Raw genomic sequence first — 17,764 nt, 5'->3', positions numbered from 1 at the left:
CACGATTGACTGGTTGCTATTGGTCAGAACGGTGACATTGGGGCGTGTTTTCCGGGGAAGGAAGCAGGACGGGAGGGCGGTCATGGCGGGAAAAGTGCGGGGTAGGCGGGGGGAGTCCGCCTCTTCTCAGAGATCTTGCGCTTTTGGCCTTGCTCACTTTCAAAGCTCTTCATTTGGAGTAACTCTGAACATCTCTTTCAAGCCCACTTTAGCAAGTGTGAATGACTTGTGAGTTGGTTATCATTTCATTCAGTGTTTTCATAAAAGCTTTTCTTTTATGCATTCATTTTCATCACAAAAATACAGTCACCACCTACAACGTTTTAAACTAACCTTTAAGTGAACAACTAAACACAAAAAACAGACAAATCAGGTAAAGGTTTGATGTTAGCCTTACTCTGATGGATATTCTAATTTAATAAATTATGCATTCAGCTTTGTGGTCCTCAATATCCTTGATGTGCAGTCACATAATGTTCCTTTTTCCATTTTGTTAACTTATTTTTCCCTGGAATGTACAAGTGATGGCCGATGAGTGTCACCGCCATGCATAAACGCATGCTTTTTCTTAATTCAATACTGAGCTATTAAAAGGTTTACTGGATTAACCTTTTATTTAATTTTATTATTTTTAGGGCCATCTGGTGCACAGTTCCAGAGCATCTCCGACAAAAGGTTTTAAAACTTCTGCCTTCATTTATCCATCAGCTACAATATTTTGAATTTCCAGATATTAGAATCTGCTGAAGAAAACAGGAGGATTTTAAAAACGTAAATAATAAAAACCCCTGGAAACCAACAGTGTTCCACCCCTGTAGTTGCTCCATAGAGACCCTAGAGGTCGCAAACTCCCTGTTGAATACCTCTGGTCCTTGCACAACCTGTCCTTGACAAGATTGGCCAAGAGGTGATATATGTAAATGATGGAAGGTCTTTGGGTTCCTGGATCTAGTCCAAGGGACTGTTATAACAGTTTAACATAGGGTTTTAAGGGATGTGGGTTAGTGTTTAGATAATCTTGAAAACATTGAATTATCAGCGGTCTCTAAAAAACAAACATTCACACATTAGACTAAAAGTTTTATTCAGCAATGAAAATTGCTCAAAAAATGTAACTAATATTTCTATTAACATACTTCATGTCTTTTGTAACAGATATCTGCAAGGGCAGATGGTTCAAGGTCACTTATGCTGGATCTAAAAGCACTGTTGTCAAGCATCTTGGGGAATTACTCCATGCATTCTGCCCGTCTGGATGAAGGCATCGATACACTGGTCAATGTCATCGTTGGTATGCGCAGCGGAGATCTGAACGCGAATCCTGGCTTTGCCCTTTGGTACAACTGGGTATGAAAATCCAATCACGTACACTCCTATGGAGAAAGAAATCAAATGAAAAACAACAACGAAAAAACAAGCACACTTGAATCTGCATATGAACTTGGTTGGAGAATCCAAACAATTATACATTTGTTGCATAATTTGTAAGATTTCCAAGACACTGTCTCTTTGCCTGTCTCAAGGCCAAACTCCGTATAACATTTCTGAAATATCTATCTCACCAAGTTTCAGCATGCTGTCGGCCATCAGAGAGGCCAATCGGGCATCGCCAAGCATCACAGGACATATGGGGTGATCTGAGCCGGCGATGGTGAAACCAGCCTCCTTCATCCGGTTCCTGAACCTGAAGCGAGAAGATATTTAAACCTTGGGAGTTAGGATGTTGGGGACTATATTTGTAGTGAAGGCATGATTGTACCTCATGGTTTTTGCTTTCATGGTCTGTGCGATCTCATTGGAGGAGAGCAAGAGCTCCACTGCCTGGGTGGCGCAGCCAACAACGGGAGGGGGGAGGGAGTTGGAGAACAGGTACGGCCGTGAGCGCTGCCTCAGCAGGTCAATAAGGGGCTTTGGTCCAACCGTATACCCGCCTGAGAGAAAGAAATAACACCAAAATATGATAATTGTCATGAACAACAAAGTTTCTTATGTCATGGACAATCACACAATTTTCCCAGTGAAGGGAGGAATTCCTGTGGACATCTCTGCTAGTAATTTAAAAAAAAAAAAGATCAAACCATAAATTATTGAATCAGGTCAAAGGAGCATGCACTTGTGAGTTAAAATGTGCTGGACGAGCAGTTGTCAACAGATGCATATGATCTTCCATCTGGAGATTCTTTTTTCGTGTCACAATCAAAGCTATCTTGATGACATGAACACTTATCAAATGTATTTAGTGTCATATACTGGAGTGTTTGAGAACAATTTCCTGTAATATATTACTTCTGAGAATGCTGAGTTAACACAGCACAATGTTCCATGTACCGTTGTGGTCTGAGAGGCACGCAATACAACCATGCTGCTTTTTTTTTGAAAAGGGTGCCAATCTTTTCTTTGCAGCCACCTGCTCCAGATGTGACGCTGGCTTTTCTAACCCCTCAAAATGTCAGCTCATACCCAAAAAAAGCCCAATTAATTCCCAGTTTTACTCCAGACTTGAACTGTACTACATGAAAGACTATGACAGATGCAGTATTTGCTTTGAGAATGGTGATAAAGAAATTCAGAGAAGGTCAGGGGGAGTTGCATTGTGCCTTTTATTGATGCAGAACATGTATGAGAGCTGTAGGACAGGGGTGAGGAGTGCCGAATGTGTGTCAGAGGAGTTCAAGGTGGAGTTAGCACTGCATCAGAGATCAGTTCTTAGCCCCTTCTTGTTTGCTATGGTGATGGACAGAGTGACAGATGAGGTTAAACAAGAATCTCCATAGACTATAATGTTGACAGATGAAATAGTGATGTGTGGTGAGAGTTGGGAGCCGACAGAGGAACATCCCGAAAGGTGGTGGTATGCCCTGGAAAGGAGAGGAATAAGGCTGGACACATAAAGACAGAATGCATGTCTGTGAGTGAGAGGAACCCAAGTAGAGCAGTGAGTGGATATAAAGATGGTGGAGGATTTTAAGTACCGAGGGTCAATAGTCCAGCGCAATGGAGAGTGTGGAGAAGTGAAGAAATGCGTAGAAGCTGGTTGGAATGAGAGGAAAGAAGGTTCAAGTGTGAAAAAGAGTAACAGCCTGAATGAAAGAAAGGGTGGAGAAGACAGAGAAGTTGCTGTCTATTTTAGAGACAAAGGAAAAGACAGAAGGCAGAGCTGGAGGCAGCAGAGATGAAAATGTTGATGTTCTCTTTGGGAGTGAAGAGGATGGAGAGGATCAGGACTGAGTCCATCAGAGTGACAGCACATGTTAAATGTTCTGGAGATAAAAGTCAAAGAGATTGTTTGGACATGGACAGCGGAGGGATGGTGAAGATCTGATTAGGAGGATACGGAGCTTGGAGCTAAAAAAAAGGAGGCCTGGAGGAAGACCAGAGGGGATGTAGCTTGATCTACTGCTGCATCTCGTCAGGCATCCACCATTGTTCTTTCTTTTCTGAATATGAAGGGTACGATTTTATCATTTCAGCTTTTACCATGTAATTGTCAGCGCGACTGGTATTAGCTGTCATAGATCATTATTGCCTGTCCCACCCAACCCACATCTATCTCGATCACAGTCTTGCTTCCTATTGCTCTATCTTTCTTCTCTTGCTGTCTCTTATTCTTCTCATTCTCTCATTCTACCCCAACCAGTCGAGGCAAAAGGCTGCCCCAAATGAGTTTGGATCTGTCCATGGTTTCTGCACCAGTAAAAGGCAGTGTTTCCTCATCACATTGTGCTTGGTAATGGGGGAATGTTGTGTGTCTGTCATTTTAAAAAGGGTGGTCCAGGCCTGCTCTAAATGGAATGGGTCAGGAATATATGTGTTGCGATTTGGTGCCATGGAAATAAGATTTGACTTGACAAACACAGGCAGGATGTGTCATAACAGCAAAACGCCAGGAGAGTAATCTACCAGCTGCGCCTCCCAATGCTTTCCCCAAGGTGGAGTTCACAATGTGCACTCTGTCCATCACTCCCAGAAGCTCATCTGTTCCTCTGCAAAACAAAGAAGTGTTATTAGTCCACACTCAAGACTAATGGCAAATGATGACTTTGGCACATTTTACTGACTAAACTGACTATTGGAATGATATGACCTGCCAGTTTGCTGAAAGGTTCTGTTTATCTTTTCAAACGGTCTGTTTTTCAAAGACAGACTGTTAAAAGAGAAAAGATAAGGAGAACTTTTAAACGGACAGCCTTGACCACCCTATCCAACAGACAGTGAGGTGACAGCAATGAAGTTTCTCCAATAGCTCCGCTGTTGAATGGAAAGATTCAGGCAATCCTTCCTGCCACAGGTCATTTCTCTTTATAATAATTCACTGCCTAGCTGCACCTTACAGGTTATTTTGCACATTACAGTTAATATATTCAGTACATATTCATTTGTTGCATCCCTTATTAAGCTATATAAAACTTAATTTCAACGTATATTTCCTTTTCAATATGTACAGTGTTTCTTTAACTAAAATGTGTGTTAATTAAAATGTGTATAGTATGTTCCTTGTGCTCTGCCTTTTCCCACTGTCAGCAGCAAAAAATCAACATAAAATCTTCTGGATCGAATGTGCCATTAGATCTAATGTGCCAACAGTTAAATAAATGTTCAAACAAAAAAACTAAATAATCATCTATGATAATAATGTAATTAAATAGTTACAAAAAAATTGGTAGGAAAAAAGTTAATTTCAGTTACAGCGATATCTCACTCACCTTCCCCGTGCTCCCAGGAAGCCAGTTGCGTGGCATTCGTCTATGAAGACCATTGCTCCGTATTGATCAGCCAAGTCACAAATCCCTGGTAAGGGAGCCACGTCTCCGTCCATGGAGAAGACGCCGTCTGTCACGATCAGCCGCATTCGAGAAGACTGCGGGCAAAAACTAATTTCGTATACAAGACTGAAACAGCCGTATTCTCGTTTTTCAAAAAGCAACCTCCAGCTAGTAGTTCTGGGGCTAATCACATGTGAGACTGCCAGACTGCCACCTCCAAAGCCCCTTGCAAACATGAGCTTGAATCAGTTCCTGGAAAATTAAGCTGTTTTGCGGTCTGTCATTACATTTCTTCAGCAGCAAATGGGGATACACTGCTTTTAGGTGATCAACTATTAATGTGCACTGATTATAATACCTATTGCAAGCAATTTTTGCCTGGATGTCCTTTTGTTTCCTTGGGAAATGTTCCTCCAGTTGTCTTGCAACACGTTGGCAGACTTAACTAGCTCAAGCTAGACTTAATTACAGTCAAGATACCATTTGCTTATCGGATAAGCAAACATTATGTTAGCATACAAATTTTGGTACAACTACAGGCGACTGGGTCTCCCGTTCATGTGATTTCATGCTGTTTTTCCAGTTCCTTTTTGGCTAGCTGTTTTTTTAATGACAAATAAAGAGATGAAAATGCCAGACACAAAAACTAGGAGCAAACACATTTGAAAAATATTTTGAAAAGTCAGTGAGACAGGAAGTAGACGGTAGTTTCAAAAGGAAATAATAGAAAGTCTCACATTGCAAAAAGTATTTTTGATGTTGCAGATTAACTGAATATAGTTGAGTGTATTAAGCTATCTTGATGTGATCTGTAAGTGGAGGTGTGTGCTGAAAAGGAGAGGATATGTAGGTAGTTTGTGTGAGAGAGGAGGATACAGAAAATGGGGTTAGATGGCGAAGGTTGATTTACCGTGGCGACCCTTGAAGAGAAAAGCCGAAAGGAGAAGAAGTCATTTATATTCTGATCAACCGGATTATCTCTATATTTAAGGGTCTCTTAAGGGTCTTTAAGCCAGATCCTAATTCAGACTTGTAGCTTATTAATAAGTGTCTGAGGTCCAACACATAAAAAATTGGGCATTTATTGTGCACACACCTGAGCTTCCTGTAGCTGTTTCTCCAGATCGCCCAGGTCCATGTGCTTGTAGCGCAGCCTCTTCGCCCTGCACAGACGAATCCCATCGATTATGGAGGCATGGTTCAGCTCATCCGACAGAACCGCATCTTCTGGCCCCAGCAGGACCTGATGTGAGAGTGGTAACAAAGCTTTAGTGGTCGCCAAATTTTGCGTGAGCAGCGTAGGGCCCGACTCACCTCGAACAGCCCAGCATTTGCATCGAAACAGCTGGCATAGAGGATACAGTCCTCCCTCTCATGAAACTCAGCCAGCTTCTGCTCCAGATATTTGTGTAGATCCTTTAAATAGCCAGAGACACGGTGAGCTTATTATTGCCAAGGAATCCAGCTTATAAAAATATGAGTTGTTCTCTACATGTTAAATGCTGAATATTATATACCGTACCTGCGTACCACAGATGAATCTGACAGAGCTCAATCCAGCACCATAGGCCTTAAGAGCATCGATTCCTGCCTGTACCACCTGCGGATGGCTGGACAGTCCGAGGTAGTTGTTGGCACAGAAATTTAATATGCCTGGAAAACAGTCATAGAGGGTAAAACACAGCAACACTTAAATCAAAATTGGTCTTCAGGAATGGCTTTTGTCAGTATTTCTAAATCCGGGTGGCCATGAATTGGCGGAGTAAAATCCTGTGATTGGTTCACTGTAGAAACAGTGGCAGTTGAGCGAGCGGAACAGAAAACCGCAGAGGTGGGCAACATTTCTGCCTTCTTCAGTGAGCGTTGCACATACTTCATCGTTCTCCTTCATTGGCCCTAAACCTAATTTTTCCTACTTTAGGTATCACTGTTTTTGAGGTGTTTGTGATCCAGCTCCTGGATTGCTGTATCAGCAGAGTTTGTCACCAAGTTTGTCACTGCTGAAAGTTTACTTTTTTTGGACTTTACTTCTTCAGGTAATCACAATTAACCATTTTCCTGATACTACTTATATTCAATGTCACATTTCAGATGTAGCTCAGAGCACATTTGTTCAATGAACAGTAACATGGTTAACGTGCAAATTTCAAACGTCTGCGTGTTGCAAACACAAAGAGGAAACTTGGTGATGAAAAAAATTGAGTTTTTTGTTTCCGCAAAAGTGGGTTTGGTGGGGTAGATGTGCTTTCTGATACTTTCCTAAATGTATCTTATCTGTCCTATTTAAGTGGATCTTAGGTATATTAAACAAGAATTTCAAACCTGTCATCACTCTTTTATAAGTCCCACCTGTCTAAAGAAATTTGTATGCTTGACCAGCAATACCAGCAGTTGAACTATTCACAAACGCCTCGATAATCTTATTATCTTAGATTAGATTATAAGTTTATGCAAACAATACCGTTGAACTTCGGACAAAGGAGCTGAAATGTTATTTTTCAAGTTCTGTGTGGGCTTCCTGAACTATTATTGCGATGAATAACATATTAGCTGATAAGTCCCTCTACCGTTACCTCTGTGAGCGGAGGATTGGAAACGCAACAGCCAGTCCCGTGGGAGAGAAATGGCTTGGACCAATTAACTGACGATGGGGGTGCTTGTAACCTTTCAGTAGTTATAAATGTCAAACAACGTGTTTTTTTAATAGCTAGCTTGTATTATGCCTTCATAGGTTACACAATGCTATTCAAATAAAACATTATTTATGAGTACAATGTCGTTTAAGGGGGGGGGGGCAATTTTATGGAAAGTGGGACACCCCACCTCCCCAGATTTAAACCCACGAAGAAGACTTGCACAACGCAGCCGTAACTCACGCTTCCCTCAGACGACGTCAGCTGTCAATCACAGCAAGATAAAAGTAAAGTCAAGCGAATAGTCAACGATATAATATTAAATATTCTGTACGGCCACAGTTCGACGAGTCCCCTTACTGCCATTGCTGCCGTCCACGCTGATGTGAGGTCCCTGCTTGGACGTTATAATCCTTTCGGCTTTCCACGTCCCCCCGGCGCGGATAGTGTCCAGTTCAGTATTGAGCACAGCTCTAGCCTCCGCTGTGGCGGTGTATTTCCGAGCCAGAGGCAAAGTCAAGGGCCACAGGCGGCCGAAAATTGTGTTGATTACACCACGGCTAACTTTCCCGACAGACATGATCGTGGATGTGTAGTCGTGGGGGCGAAAGGAGCCCCGTCAGTGTGTCTGTACCCTGCGTGGCAACGTCGGAAGTTCCGTAGAAAGCTGGGCGTTGCTTCACGGGCCAATCAGACGGTGTCCACCGAAGCTCGATCAGACGTCAGGATGATGAGGCTAGCTTACTGGGTCAATTTGGTTGTGTTGCCAAATAAATAATAATTATAATACCGCATTTATACGAGAGTTTTAGAGCGTATACAATGTACAATAGATACCTGTTGAATATGAACGATTTTTTGGGATTGCCGTGTACCAAAAAAAAACAAAAAACGATTTCTTTCATTTATATCAATGCCCACACATCACCAGAATCTGACTTCCACTCGTACAATGCTCATCGCGCGTTTATTTCTGTAGCTACGCTGAAGAAAAAATATTCACTGGGAAAATTAAATTTATCGCCCCGCCTAGGACCTATAATCGACGGTTATGGAATTAATTCAGACTGTTGTTAGGACCTTTCAATGTCAAGGTTTCTCTCGTTGAGGCAGTTCAGCTCACAGTGGATGGGTCCCATGCTTATATTTTGATAGGCAAGGACGGAAGCTGTGGTTATGCTAAGAATTTGTTATTGACAGGCGTGTTTATGTATGATAATAAATAAAGCTGGCTGGTTTCGCGGCTGACGATAGATGGATGGGTGGATGGATGGATGGAAAATGAAATTGTTGAAGTACACGCAATAGTTTGGGTCACAACACACAATTTTTTAAGTGATAGAATTATATTTTCTCATTTCACATCCGGCAACACTGCAGGATATACTTTGAAACTAGTTTCAGTGAAACCAAGAATGTAATCCTTTGCACATTTTTGTCAAAGTACTTGAACCGAGCACTATCCAGTAATATGCTGGATGTCAACCTTGCCCAACCTCGGAGACATCGTCATTTGACCTTTGCCACCTCTACCTTAACCCTGCACTTCATCTTCCTGTATTCCTGTACACTCCCTACAGACCCTTGGTGTCCCACTTCTTTTTTGCGAGCCTCTTTTTCTGTGCACACTCATGTACTCCTGATTTATCTTCTTTCTAAATGACATACTGAGTGCTCTCCTACCATTCAGCTGAAGTCATCCAGTCATGTGGAAGCCGATTTTTGTAATTTAATCACTTCCTGCAAATTACAAATTCTAACCAATTCTCATAAATGAATGGATTTAATCTGCATGCAATTTTCTTATTTTAAGATTTAATACATTAACGGAGTATATTTGACTGGAACAGGCTTTGATAAAATACATAGTCTTGAAACTTTTTTGAATTTTTTTGTATTTCAGCCGGTCATGACTGAATTTCAAACACGGTTGAAAAGGCAGGGGGTGCAACAATGAACTGTTTTAGTTGCTAGGAGATGATGGCCTTGTGTGAATTTCAATTCATATTTGCACAAAGGATGTATAAAAGCATATGGGCTCTAGAAGCTGTGTGTTTTACTGTTTTTGTACACACTGTTTTATACAGTTTTATAATTAATGTCATGTGTAGTTGGTAAACAAGACTGTTTATGAGACACCCAATTTTACCAATAACCTCATATGATTTGAAATAAATTTCAATGTATTGGTGATTTTATTAACAGTAACTATTAACTTGGTCAATTTGGACAAGTACAGTAGTTTGGAAAAGCTACTTTCATGACTAAGGTTATGACTTTTGTATGAGTACATCATGAGTGGAAAATATCTTCACTCACGAGGCACGAGGTTCCTGTGATTTTGATGGAAAGGTCAACAAAATCATTAGCCCTAGGTGATTTCAGCAAAATCACACACTGGAACACACACTTTACTGAGTGACAAACATACAAATAATCCAGCTGTGTTACTGGTGCTCTACACTTTTACCACACAAATGAGAAAAGGATTCTCCAGTTAATAGTCAGTTTAATATGTAACAGAGGTTTGTAGCAACCTTTTAAATTAAAAACATTTTCACGAGGGAATGCTTAATGGAAAAGTCTCATCCTACATCAGTAACATGAAAACCAGCATCACACAATTAATTCAATGACAGATGAGCCTCTCACACACAAGCTTACAGTGTTTGCTACTTTGACAAAGGCATTTTCTGCAATCCATCAAATAATCACAAATACATATTTACATTAATATATATATAATACATTATTTGTTACAAAATGTTTTTTTAACATTCTCTCTGCCCTTTAAGAGTAAGAATATAACCGTATAAAATGTGCAAATGTTTGCATTCCACAGGTGAACCGCCACAGCTCATTTCCTAATCAAATACACTCACAGCCAGTCAAACATACGGCTGCTGCCACTGGAAGAATTAGGTGCAACATCTCTCTCAGTGTTTCCGTTGCGACTCCTGTGACAAACTTCACGTCACATAGAGGCATCCGTCCCTCATTTCACGGCCTTCATCTGTCTGGCAAATTTGGCTGGTGAAAGTGTGTCTTAAGACTCAGACTGGTCGGTGTCCTGGGCAGAGGCTCGCAGCGACGGCATGCGTTCAGCTGCTTTTGCTCTCTCGGCCAAAAACCTGTCGAACTCTACACAGGGAGAGAATCAAAAGAATATTAAATGGCACTTAATTTGGGAAAAGTTAGCTGAGAAAATGTTTATAGGATTCATAGAAACACAGAGATCCTATGATACCATATATTTATTTATTTGATACATCCACTTTCATTTAATTCAACTTGCTGTGAGTCAGAAGCCCTAACCGCTGTACCACTGCGCAGCCCAATTTCATTTCACGAGATCAATTTAACATCATTCAAAACCACAGGCTTTTCCAAAATGACAAGACAGTTCTCACACGATTTTGAGATGCAGAAGTTTTCTTTTCCATTTTGAGTGGAGGTTTTGTGAAGTGTTGCAGATAATCGCAGAAAATGTCCTTATCGCTTGAAATATGAGGAGGACAATTTAATTGAGGCTTCTACAGCTGAAATAATCAAAGCCTTGACAATGGCAGACAAAGATAATTATACTAATTCTAATTATTGTAATTTTTCATTATCTTTTTGTTTTTTGGTTGATGAAAGACATAACTCCAGACTAGATGTGCAAAGCCACAGTGCTCAACAAGACCAAATAGAATAGGATTTGCTTTAAAGCAAGTGATGATGTTGTTTATGTTGCCTTACTAAACTTATAACAAACAATATGAATGTACAAAAGGGATCTAAGTTTAACATAAAACAACTCCTCGACTGCTGAAAGGGAGAAATCGGCATTACCGAATAATAATGTCAATGGGTTGACGAAATGTGATCAGTTATCAAGGATCTCACCTTCACTGGTCACGCCATCAGAGTCCTCAAAGTCGTCGTACTATTACAAACAAAAATGATTGTGTATAATATAAGCTCAAGAGACATGTAAAGATCACGAGAGAGCTACATAGCTCTAATGTGTATTAAAGCTTGCTCTTGAAAACAACACCATAGTTATTAAATTGAGAGACATCCTGCACTCACGTCTGTGTCCAGTGAAAGCCATTTCTCTATGTCATCCATAACGGTGGACTGGTTGATGGGAATCTGCGGGAAACAGAGAACATCAGGATGCTCAGCGGGAGTAAATGCGGCTGAGGGATTCAACAACACGAGAGCAAAACCATCACTTACAGACATATGGCAACAAAAAAATGAACAACTTCCTGTTGTTGGTCAGCTATTAATCGAGAGGGCTGATAAAAATGTGGCATTTCAGGACATCACACAACCCAAAGTTTGTCAATCTCTTCGAGGGAGGATGGATGCATTTGGCAAAATACAATGGAAAAATAGCATGCAAAGAGATGTTTTTACACCTGAACCAGCAAGCTCAAAAACCAAAAAGCCATAATACCACAGTAAAAATAATTGCAACCAAGTGAAGGGGGTGGGGGTCCCCAAACAAGGGAAGCGAGGGGGTGGAGGTGGGGTGAACCAGTGAAGAAACCAAGTCACGTTCAGGACGGGAACCCACCATTCCCTTTTTAATCATCCAGTCTAACTTTGGTGAGGAGCTGCGGGAAGAAGCTGGACTGCAATCCTTCACATACAGACAAAGAGTTTTTTTTTGTTGTTTTTTTTTAAGATACAAAACAGAAAAATCACGTCATTTGAAGCTTTGCAAAATGGTCACCTGATGCATTACTGTACATGTTCAAACACAGGAAGCATAGAAGATAGTTTAGGTGGGGCTCTCAAAGTCGCTTTTCCTTGCTGCCCCTCGTATGAGCTCAGACAAACTTATACAACAGCTCAAATAACACATAATATCATGAGGAAGTGTAGTTACACCACTTCCAATATCAGTAGATTGGTTCAGTTCCTGATCATTTTACCACAGTAAAAAACTTCACATGGGGTCAGCGAAAAAATTATTCTTCCCTACTTGTTTAAAAATAAGCAAATAAATATAAAAAACAAGTACGGTCAAATGTCCACTTTGAGAGTATGGGTGCATCTTTGTCTTCGGCTGGAAGTCCAGGAGCCAGAAGGGCAGAGTATGATAGAAAAAATAAATTGCGAATTACTATGCTGATGATACTGTGCTGCTGAAAGCAGGGATAACTAGTCAGCGAGCCACTACTAATTTATAGTTTTCTCTCAAAGAGGAAAAGATAAAACTTTCATCTAAATCCTGCAAGATACTTTAAAACATGACATGAAATGTCACTGTTACTTACATTTTCACAATTTTGTGGACTGCCATCTTGAGCATGCGCCAAGCCATCAAGCACCGGGTCACTTTGCTCACTGAAATACCAAATTAATAACCTTGATTATGGACCATTTATGGGTACAATTTGTAAATGCAGGTAACTATTTAACAGGGCTGAATTGTAATATATATCCAAGAGACGTGGCCAAAAGTCATTGTGTCTGCAGACACCCCAACTGGGGAGCATTTGCGAGACAGTAACACTACAAATGCCTCATTATGAAGACAATATTTGTCTATTTTTGTTCAAAATATTCAGTATTTTCCACCTTTGTAAAGCATGAAATAACATACAAGCACACCTGAGCATCCCAATTAGGGATCGATAAACTATATTAATTCATTTTTTTCTGCACCTTTGTTGAGTTGATGCAATTTTCTTATGCAGTATGTCAGGGTCGTCTGCATCACTTGTATCTGCAAAAAAGTGGCAATGAATTAGAGGGTGAATTTGACAAAACAGGGTTTCGTTGAAAACATGAACAGATGGATGGCTGACATTCTCTTCTATGAACATGGATAACTCAGGGTCAACAAGTTACAAGGCAACCGCTTCACCCCAATCCATTCCAATTTCCGACAAGACAAGCCCATGCCTGCCTAAGCAGCCGCTGAGAATCACGGACTTAAACATTTGTAGGTTAACGCGAGCTATCCTATTCTAATTAATGATCAATTAGATAACTAATCAGCGATCAATATACCCACACCTGCACTGCGCCTCTCACCGGGGGCATCTTCAAAATTAAAAAAAAAGGAAAAAAAACAAAAAGAATCCAGCCCCTTTTAAGAGGCCTGGTTCCAGACCTAAATAAAATGTGTTGAAATATTTTTGTCACTTGATAAGAGACGGCACGTGCCAGTCCACGTTCGTATCAATAAACATATAAGAAAAATTGCATTTTTAAGACACAGTAGAGAAATATTACACTAATGGACTCACCAAGTGCTGCCATACAGTTTAACAAACTGTCATCTATTGATTGGCCAAGTGGCTCGCCATTGGTGACTGATCCAGCCTCTGACTGGTCAGCCTGGAACTGTGTCCGGTTCCTGTGCATGTCGCTCTGAGAGATAACGGAGGAGTATATAAACAAAATGCATTCCTTTTCATATCGTCAACAAGACAAGCGTCCATTTCCGCAACCATGGCAATATTCTTCACCTTCTGCTCTGTATCTTCATTGTTGGTTGATTGCCTTTCAAACCTGTGAAAACAAACAGAAATTGCATCACTGGCAAAAAAGGCCAAAAAATTGAATTATATCTATACACTTTATGAATACCAAAGTAGTATCATCATAATATCTAAATGGATGGTTGACTGGTTAACCTGTGATAGCGACTGAAAGCGGTGTTCATCTCGTCATTTGCCGAGAGCAACTCTTGTATCAGTTTCTCTTCATTAAGCCGCGGGATGATCTTCACAATCCTGTCTTGCATTTCCTTACACACTGTGTACAACTGCTAAAGACACAATAACACAGAGAATGTGTGGGTGGGGGGAGTTGCGGGAGAATGTGGATGATACACATACAGGGAAAGATCAGTTAAAGGTAACAGGAGTGGATTCAAAATGTTTCCCCGAAATAGAGCGTCAATGTCTTAATACTCGTAAGACACACCATTATAGCATAGTAGTTCCAAAGTAGTTGTTAATATAAAATGTTGTGGAAAATAATCCCAGCTGCCATTGGGTAAGAGGCAGGATTTACAGTGAACCAATCACAGGGCTTCATATATAGACACACAACTATTCACTCTCTCTTTACATGTTATTTAGACATATAACCATTTGCTCACTTCATAATGTAAATCTCTGAATATGTATTTATTTATCAATGTATTTTTTTTACCTCCAGGAGCTCCATGTCTGCTTGCTTTACTGTGACAGGATCCAGTTGGCTCATCAAGTCAGACATCATCGTCAGGTTGCTTCGCACAACGCCCAGCTCCGCCTTCAGTTTCTTTACCTGGAACATCACAAACATTGCCTGAGAACACACATCCGCACTCGCAATGGCACATTCTGATTGGTGTAACTGTAACAGGTGAAGAAAAAAGAAAAAAAAGAGAGATACTGAGAGGATTTCAGTGAGAAGTTGTGAGAAAGATTTCAACTAATGTGAAAAAATACTAATTATTGCAATTTACCCATTATGGGACAAATAAAGACTAATTCACTGGAAATATGGTGCATTATGGGTGATACAAAATGCCTCTCCAGAGCAGCAAAGTCCATCACCTGACTGGGAGTGAAGGCATCGCCTCTGTCTATCTTTTGTTTGAGGTCTGAGGTCAGGGGTGCACTGAGGGAAGATTTGGAGGACAGATGCACAGCAGCGACAGCAGTAACAATGGGCCCGTTCCCAGGTGAGGTCTGGTAAGCAATGCAGAAAAATCAACCCAAGAGAAAATGTGACCCAAAGTCAGCAGCGTTCACCAGAGTATAAGTGATGAAAGGACGTTCACCCTTCCTTGCGTCTACCTTTTTGGGTGCAGAGAGGTAGCCATCTAGTTCTGTCATGGGGAACTCAAGGCCCTTCCTTCTCAGGTCCTCGTACACAGACACCACACCTGTCAGGTCAGGTGAGCTACGGAATGCGTCAGCCCAAGCCTTAACGAACCGCAAATGATTGCAAGAATGTGACAACGCCAAAACTGCAAAAAAAACCAACCTAATTTCATTTACACCGCAGCCACACCCTACCTGTATTATGCTGAGAACTCTATCGTGAAGGATCAAGGGAGGGTTGTTCCTGGGAATAATTGACCTTAACAAAACCCCCTCAATAAAATCCCGTGTGGTCACATGGATGTGGAATCTGTAGCCACAGTTCTTCACACAGGTTTCCAGGACCTAATGTCAGAGGGAAAACAGGAGGGTGAATTCGATGCATGTCTTAACTCCGTCTGGGTCTGAATACAGAAAAAGGTTGGCAACTGTGGTGTGACTTTTAACCGCACTCACGGTGAGGGCTAGCATAACCTCTTTGAAGTTTTTGTTCCCCACAATCCTTTTCCTTATAGCTCTGACTGCCTCCTTGGGTCTAGGAATCATAGAATGTTCAAACGGTCAGAAGAATGTAATCTCCAAACTCTTCTCTGGATTTGCGAACAGATAACAACAGAAGTACATGCACGCTTGAATGCAGGCACAAGCACACACCCTTCTTCTGAGCTGTTGATCGTATCACAGATTTCCATATTGAGGGACCAGTCCTCTGATGGTAGACTGGAGCAGGTTGCATGCTCTGTGGGGTCAACATAACAGATGAGTAGCATAATGTAGTATAATGTTTCTTCATAAAAAATTAAAAATTATTCTTTAAACATAAATTTTTTTGAATATAGCACAAGCTGTACCTTTCTACGAGAATGCAATACTTCCGCCATGCTTTTTACGTATTTGCGGCAATTGTATTCATTTTTATTATCATGTATTAATTAAAAATATTGCATTTTACAAATGGACAGCAACAAGTTTTCAATTTTATTGTTTATTTTATAAGTCTTGAGTTTATTTAATGTTTATCTTATTGACAAGAGTTCCAGAACCTCTTGTAAAATGCTTTCCTGTTGCGATTCAGACAACAAAATAAAACCAGCCGAATGTCCATCAGATTTGGGTCAGCAGGATGTCGGCTGTTCCCTGTCGCATCAGCAACGGGAACCAATCAACTCCAAGCGTCACCGGCGTTTTTATCCCGCCCCCGGTGCGGGATTGGTCAAAAGTCGAATCAATCAAAACGCGAGTCGTTTGTTCCTATGTCGGTGGCAATCATTTTGCTAACTGGATTAAATACCTGGTGCGAAACGCACGGGTATCTCGCAAATGAAATTCACTCGACGGTGATGAGAACTGTTCCAAGGGGGATGACGCGACAAAATATATAAAAAAATGACTGACAAAAACTGGTTGTTAAAATGCAACGACCGTAATAAGCATCTCACCGATCCGCTGCCCCACCGGCGTATTGAACGGATTGCCCAGTAAGAATTCCATGCTAGCACCGACGAGGGCTCCCCAAAGCAGCGTCCACCGTGGGTCAAGCCAGGCGCCAACAGCTCCGGTCAGTACCGCAGAGTCCGGCTCGCCAGCGAACCAAAAGTGGGCCAGCCTAGCTGAGCTGCGTCATTCCTTAAAGGGAACGCATCTGTCCCGCCCACTTCTGCGGCTATTCAAGGGCTATGGTTTCCATGTTACTAGCTTGGGCGGGAGAAGAAAAGCGCATCGGATTACTTTTGAATTTATATGAGGATTGTTGAAAATACTGTGAGAGCAATTTCACTAATATATCAATATTTGTACCCGCTACATAAAAACGATTATTTAAAATCTATTAAAATATTTGTGTTTGTGTAAAATTGCTAAAAATAAAATCAAATAAAATAAAAATACTCGCAGGCTACCATTGCTGTTTACACCGTAGTGCTGACGTCATGAGGTTGCACTGAGCTCGGTCCCAAAAACATGGGATTTGAGCAACGCATTTGAACGTTATTGCTAACGTTGAGAAGTCAATGCTGAAGACAGAAGTCAAAATAATCTTCAAAATGAAGATGAACAAATATGTGAAGAGACAAGAGTCGGCCAAAGTTTCTGGTGTGCGTGCTGCAACTGCATTGCTACTCTTAACAGAGATAGAGTATCTGTTGTAAGGAGCTCCACTTTTTGTTATCGGCTGTTCACAATAGATCGACAGACCGTTGTGTTTACTAATGAGGTGACTCGACATCAGCTTCCCACATGATCATGCTGATTCCCAGTGTTTCGTCCTCAAATGCTACTTCTGCAGTATTGGGTTTTTGACATCCTCGCAGGAAAATCCAGCTTCTCTTGCCTGTGGCGTTTCTTTGAGCAGGCGTCAGTCGTTTCCCTAGGACCCTTTGTCTGCTTGTAAAAGAAAACTGGAGACACAGCGTTCGGCTCTAGTGTCTTTTTAAAACTAGCAGCACTCATGCTCTTTCAGCAGCTTAGCTTGGCTAAATTCAAACACATTCGGAGAGAAGTGGTGAGAACACAGCCATGGCTCCTGTGGAAGTTGTGTATGTCCACA

General features: G+C 41.1%; 2 protein-coding genes across 6 annotated transcripts; both read right to left on the bottom strand.

Annotated features, from left to right (window-relative positions):
• Positions 1-1,067: 1,067 nt before the first annotated feature.
• Positions 1,068-8,062, bottom strand: gcat (glycine C-acetyltransferase). The gene is made up of 9 exons (XM_086171093.1): positions 7,757-8,062; positions 6,286-6,416; positions 6,078-6,179; positions 5,860-6,006; positions 4,704-4,858; positions 3,901-3,983; positions 1,760-1,931; positions 1,563-1,684; positions 1,068-1,373 (listed from the first exon to the last, which is right to left on the bottom strand). Exons 1-9 carry the CDS (start codon positions 7,974-7,976, stop codon positions 1,213-1,215), a joined length of 1,293 nt encoding a protein of 430 aa, XP_086027219.1. The 5' UTR covers positions 7,977-8,062; the 3' UTR covers positions 1,068-1,212.
• Positions 8,063-9,888: 1,826 nt separating this feature from the next.
• Positions 9,889-16,816, bottom strand: tom1 (target of myb1 membrane trafficking protein). Of its 5 annotated transcripts, none has more exons than XM_086170406.1 (16): positions 16,659-16,816; positions 15,874-15,958; positions 15,676-15,754; positions 15,415-15,564; positions 15,193-15,321; positions 14,950-15,084; positions 14,561-14,677; positions 14,038-14,171; positions 13,870-13,912; positions 13,648-13,771; positions 13,061-13,121; positions 12,670-12,739; positions 11,964-12,029; positions 11,471-11,533; positions 11,285-11,324; positions 9,889-10,537 (listed from the first exon to the last, which is right to left on the bottom strand). In XM_086170406.1, the coding sequence occupies exons 1-16, from the start codon at positions 16,708-16,710 to the stop codon at positions 10,443-10,445; spliced, it is 1,443 nt and encodes a 480-aa protein (XP_086026532.1). In that variant the 5' UTR covers positions 16,711-16,816; the 3' UTR covers positions 9,889-10,442. The 5 variants fall into 5 exon arrangements, with proteins under 5 accessions (XP_086026532.1, XP_086026533.1, XP_086026534.1 ...); XM_086170407.1 differs by having other exon boundaries at positions 14,038-14,168; positions 16,659-16,814; XM_086170408.1 differs by lacking the exon at positions 11,964-12,029.
• Between the last annotated feature and the right edge of the window lie 948 nt (positions 16,817-17,764).

Source organism: Fistularia commersonii, chromosome 23, assembly GCF_037954325.1.
Source record: "Fistularia commersonii isolate RoL2024-O1a breed Wild chromosome 23, RoL_Fcom_v1.0, whole genome shotgun sequence".
NCBI classification, from domain to species: domain Eukaryota; kingdom Metazoa; phylum Chordata; class Actinopteri; order Syngnathiformes; family Fistulariidae; genus Fistularia; species Fistularia commersonii.
The sequence above is the reverse complement of the archived record's forward strand: the minus strand, read 5'-3'. Positions and strand labels throughout refer to the sequence as shown.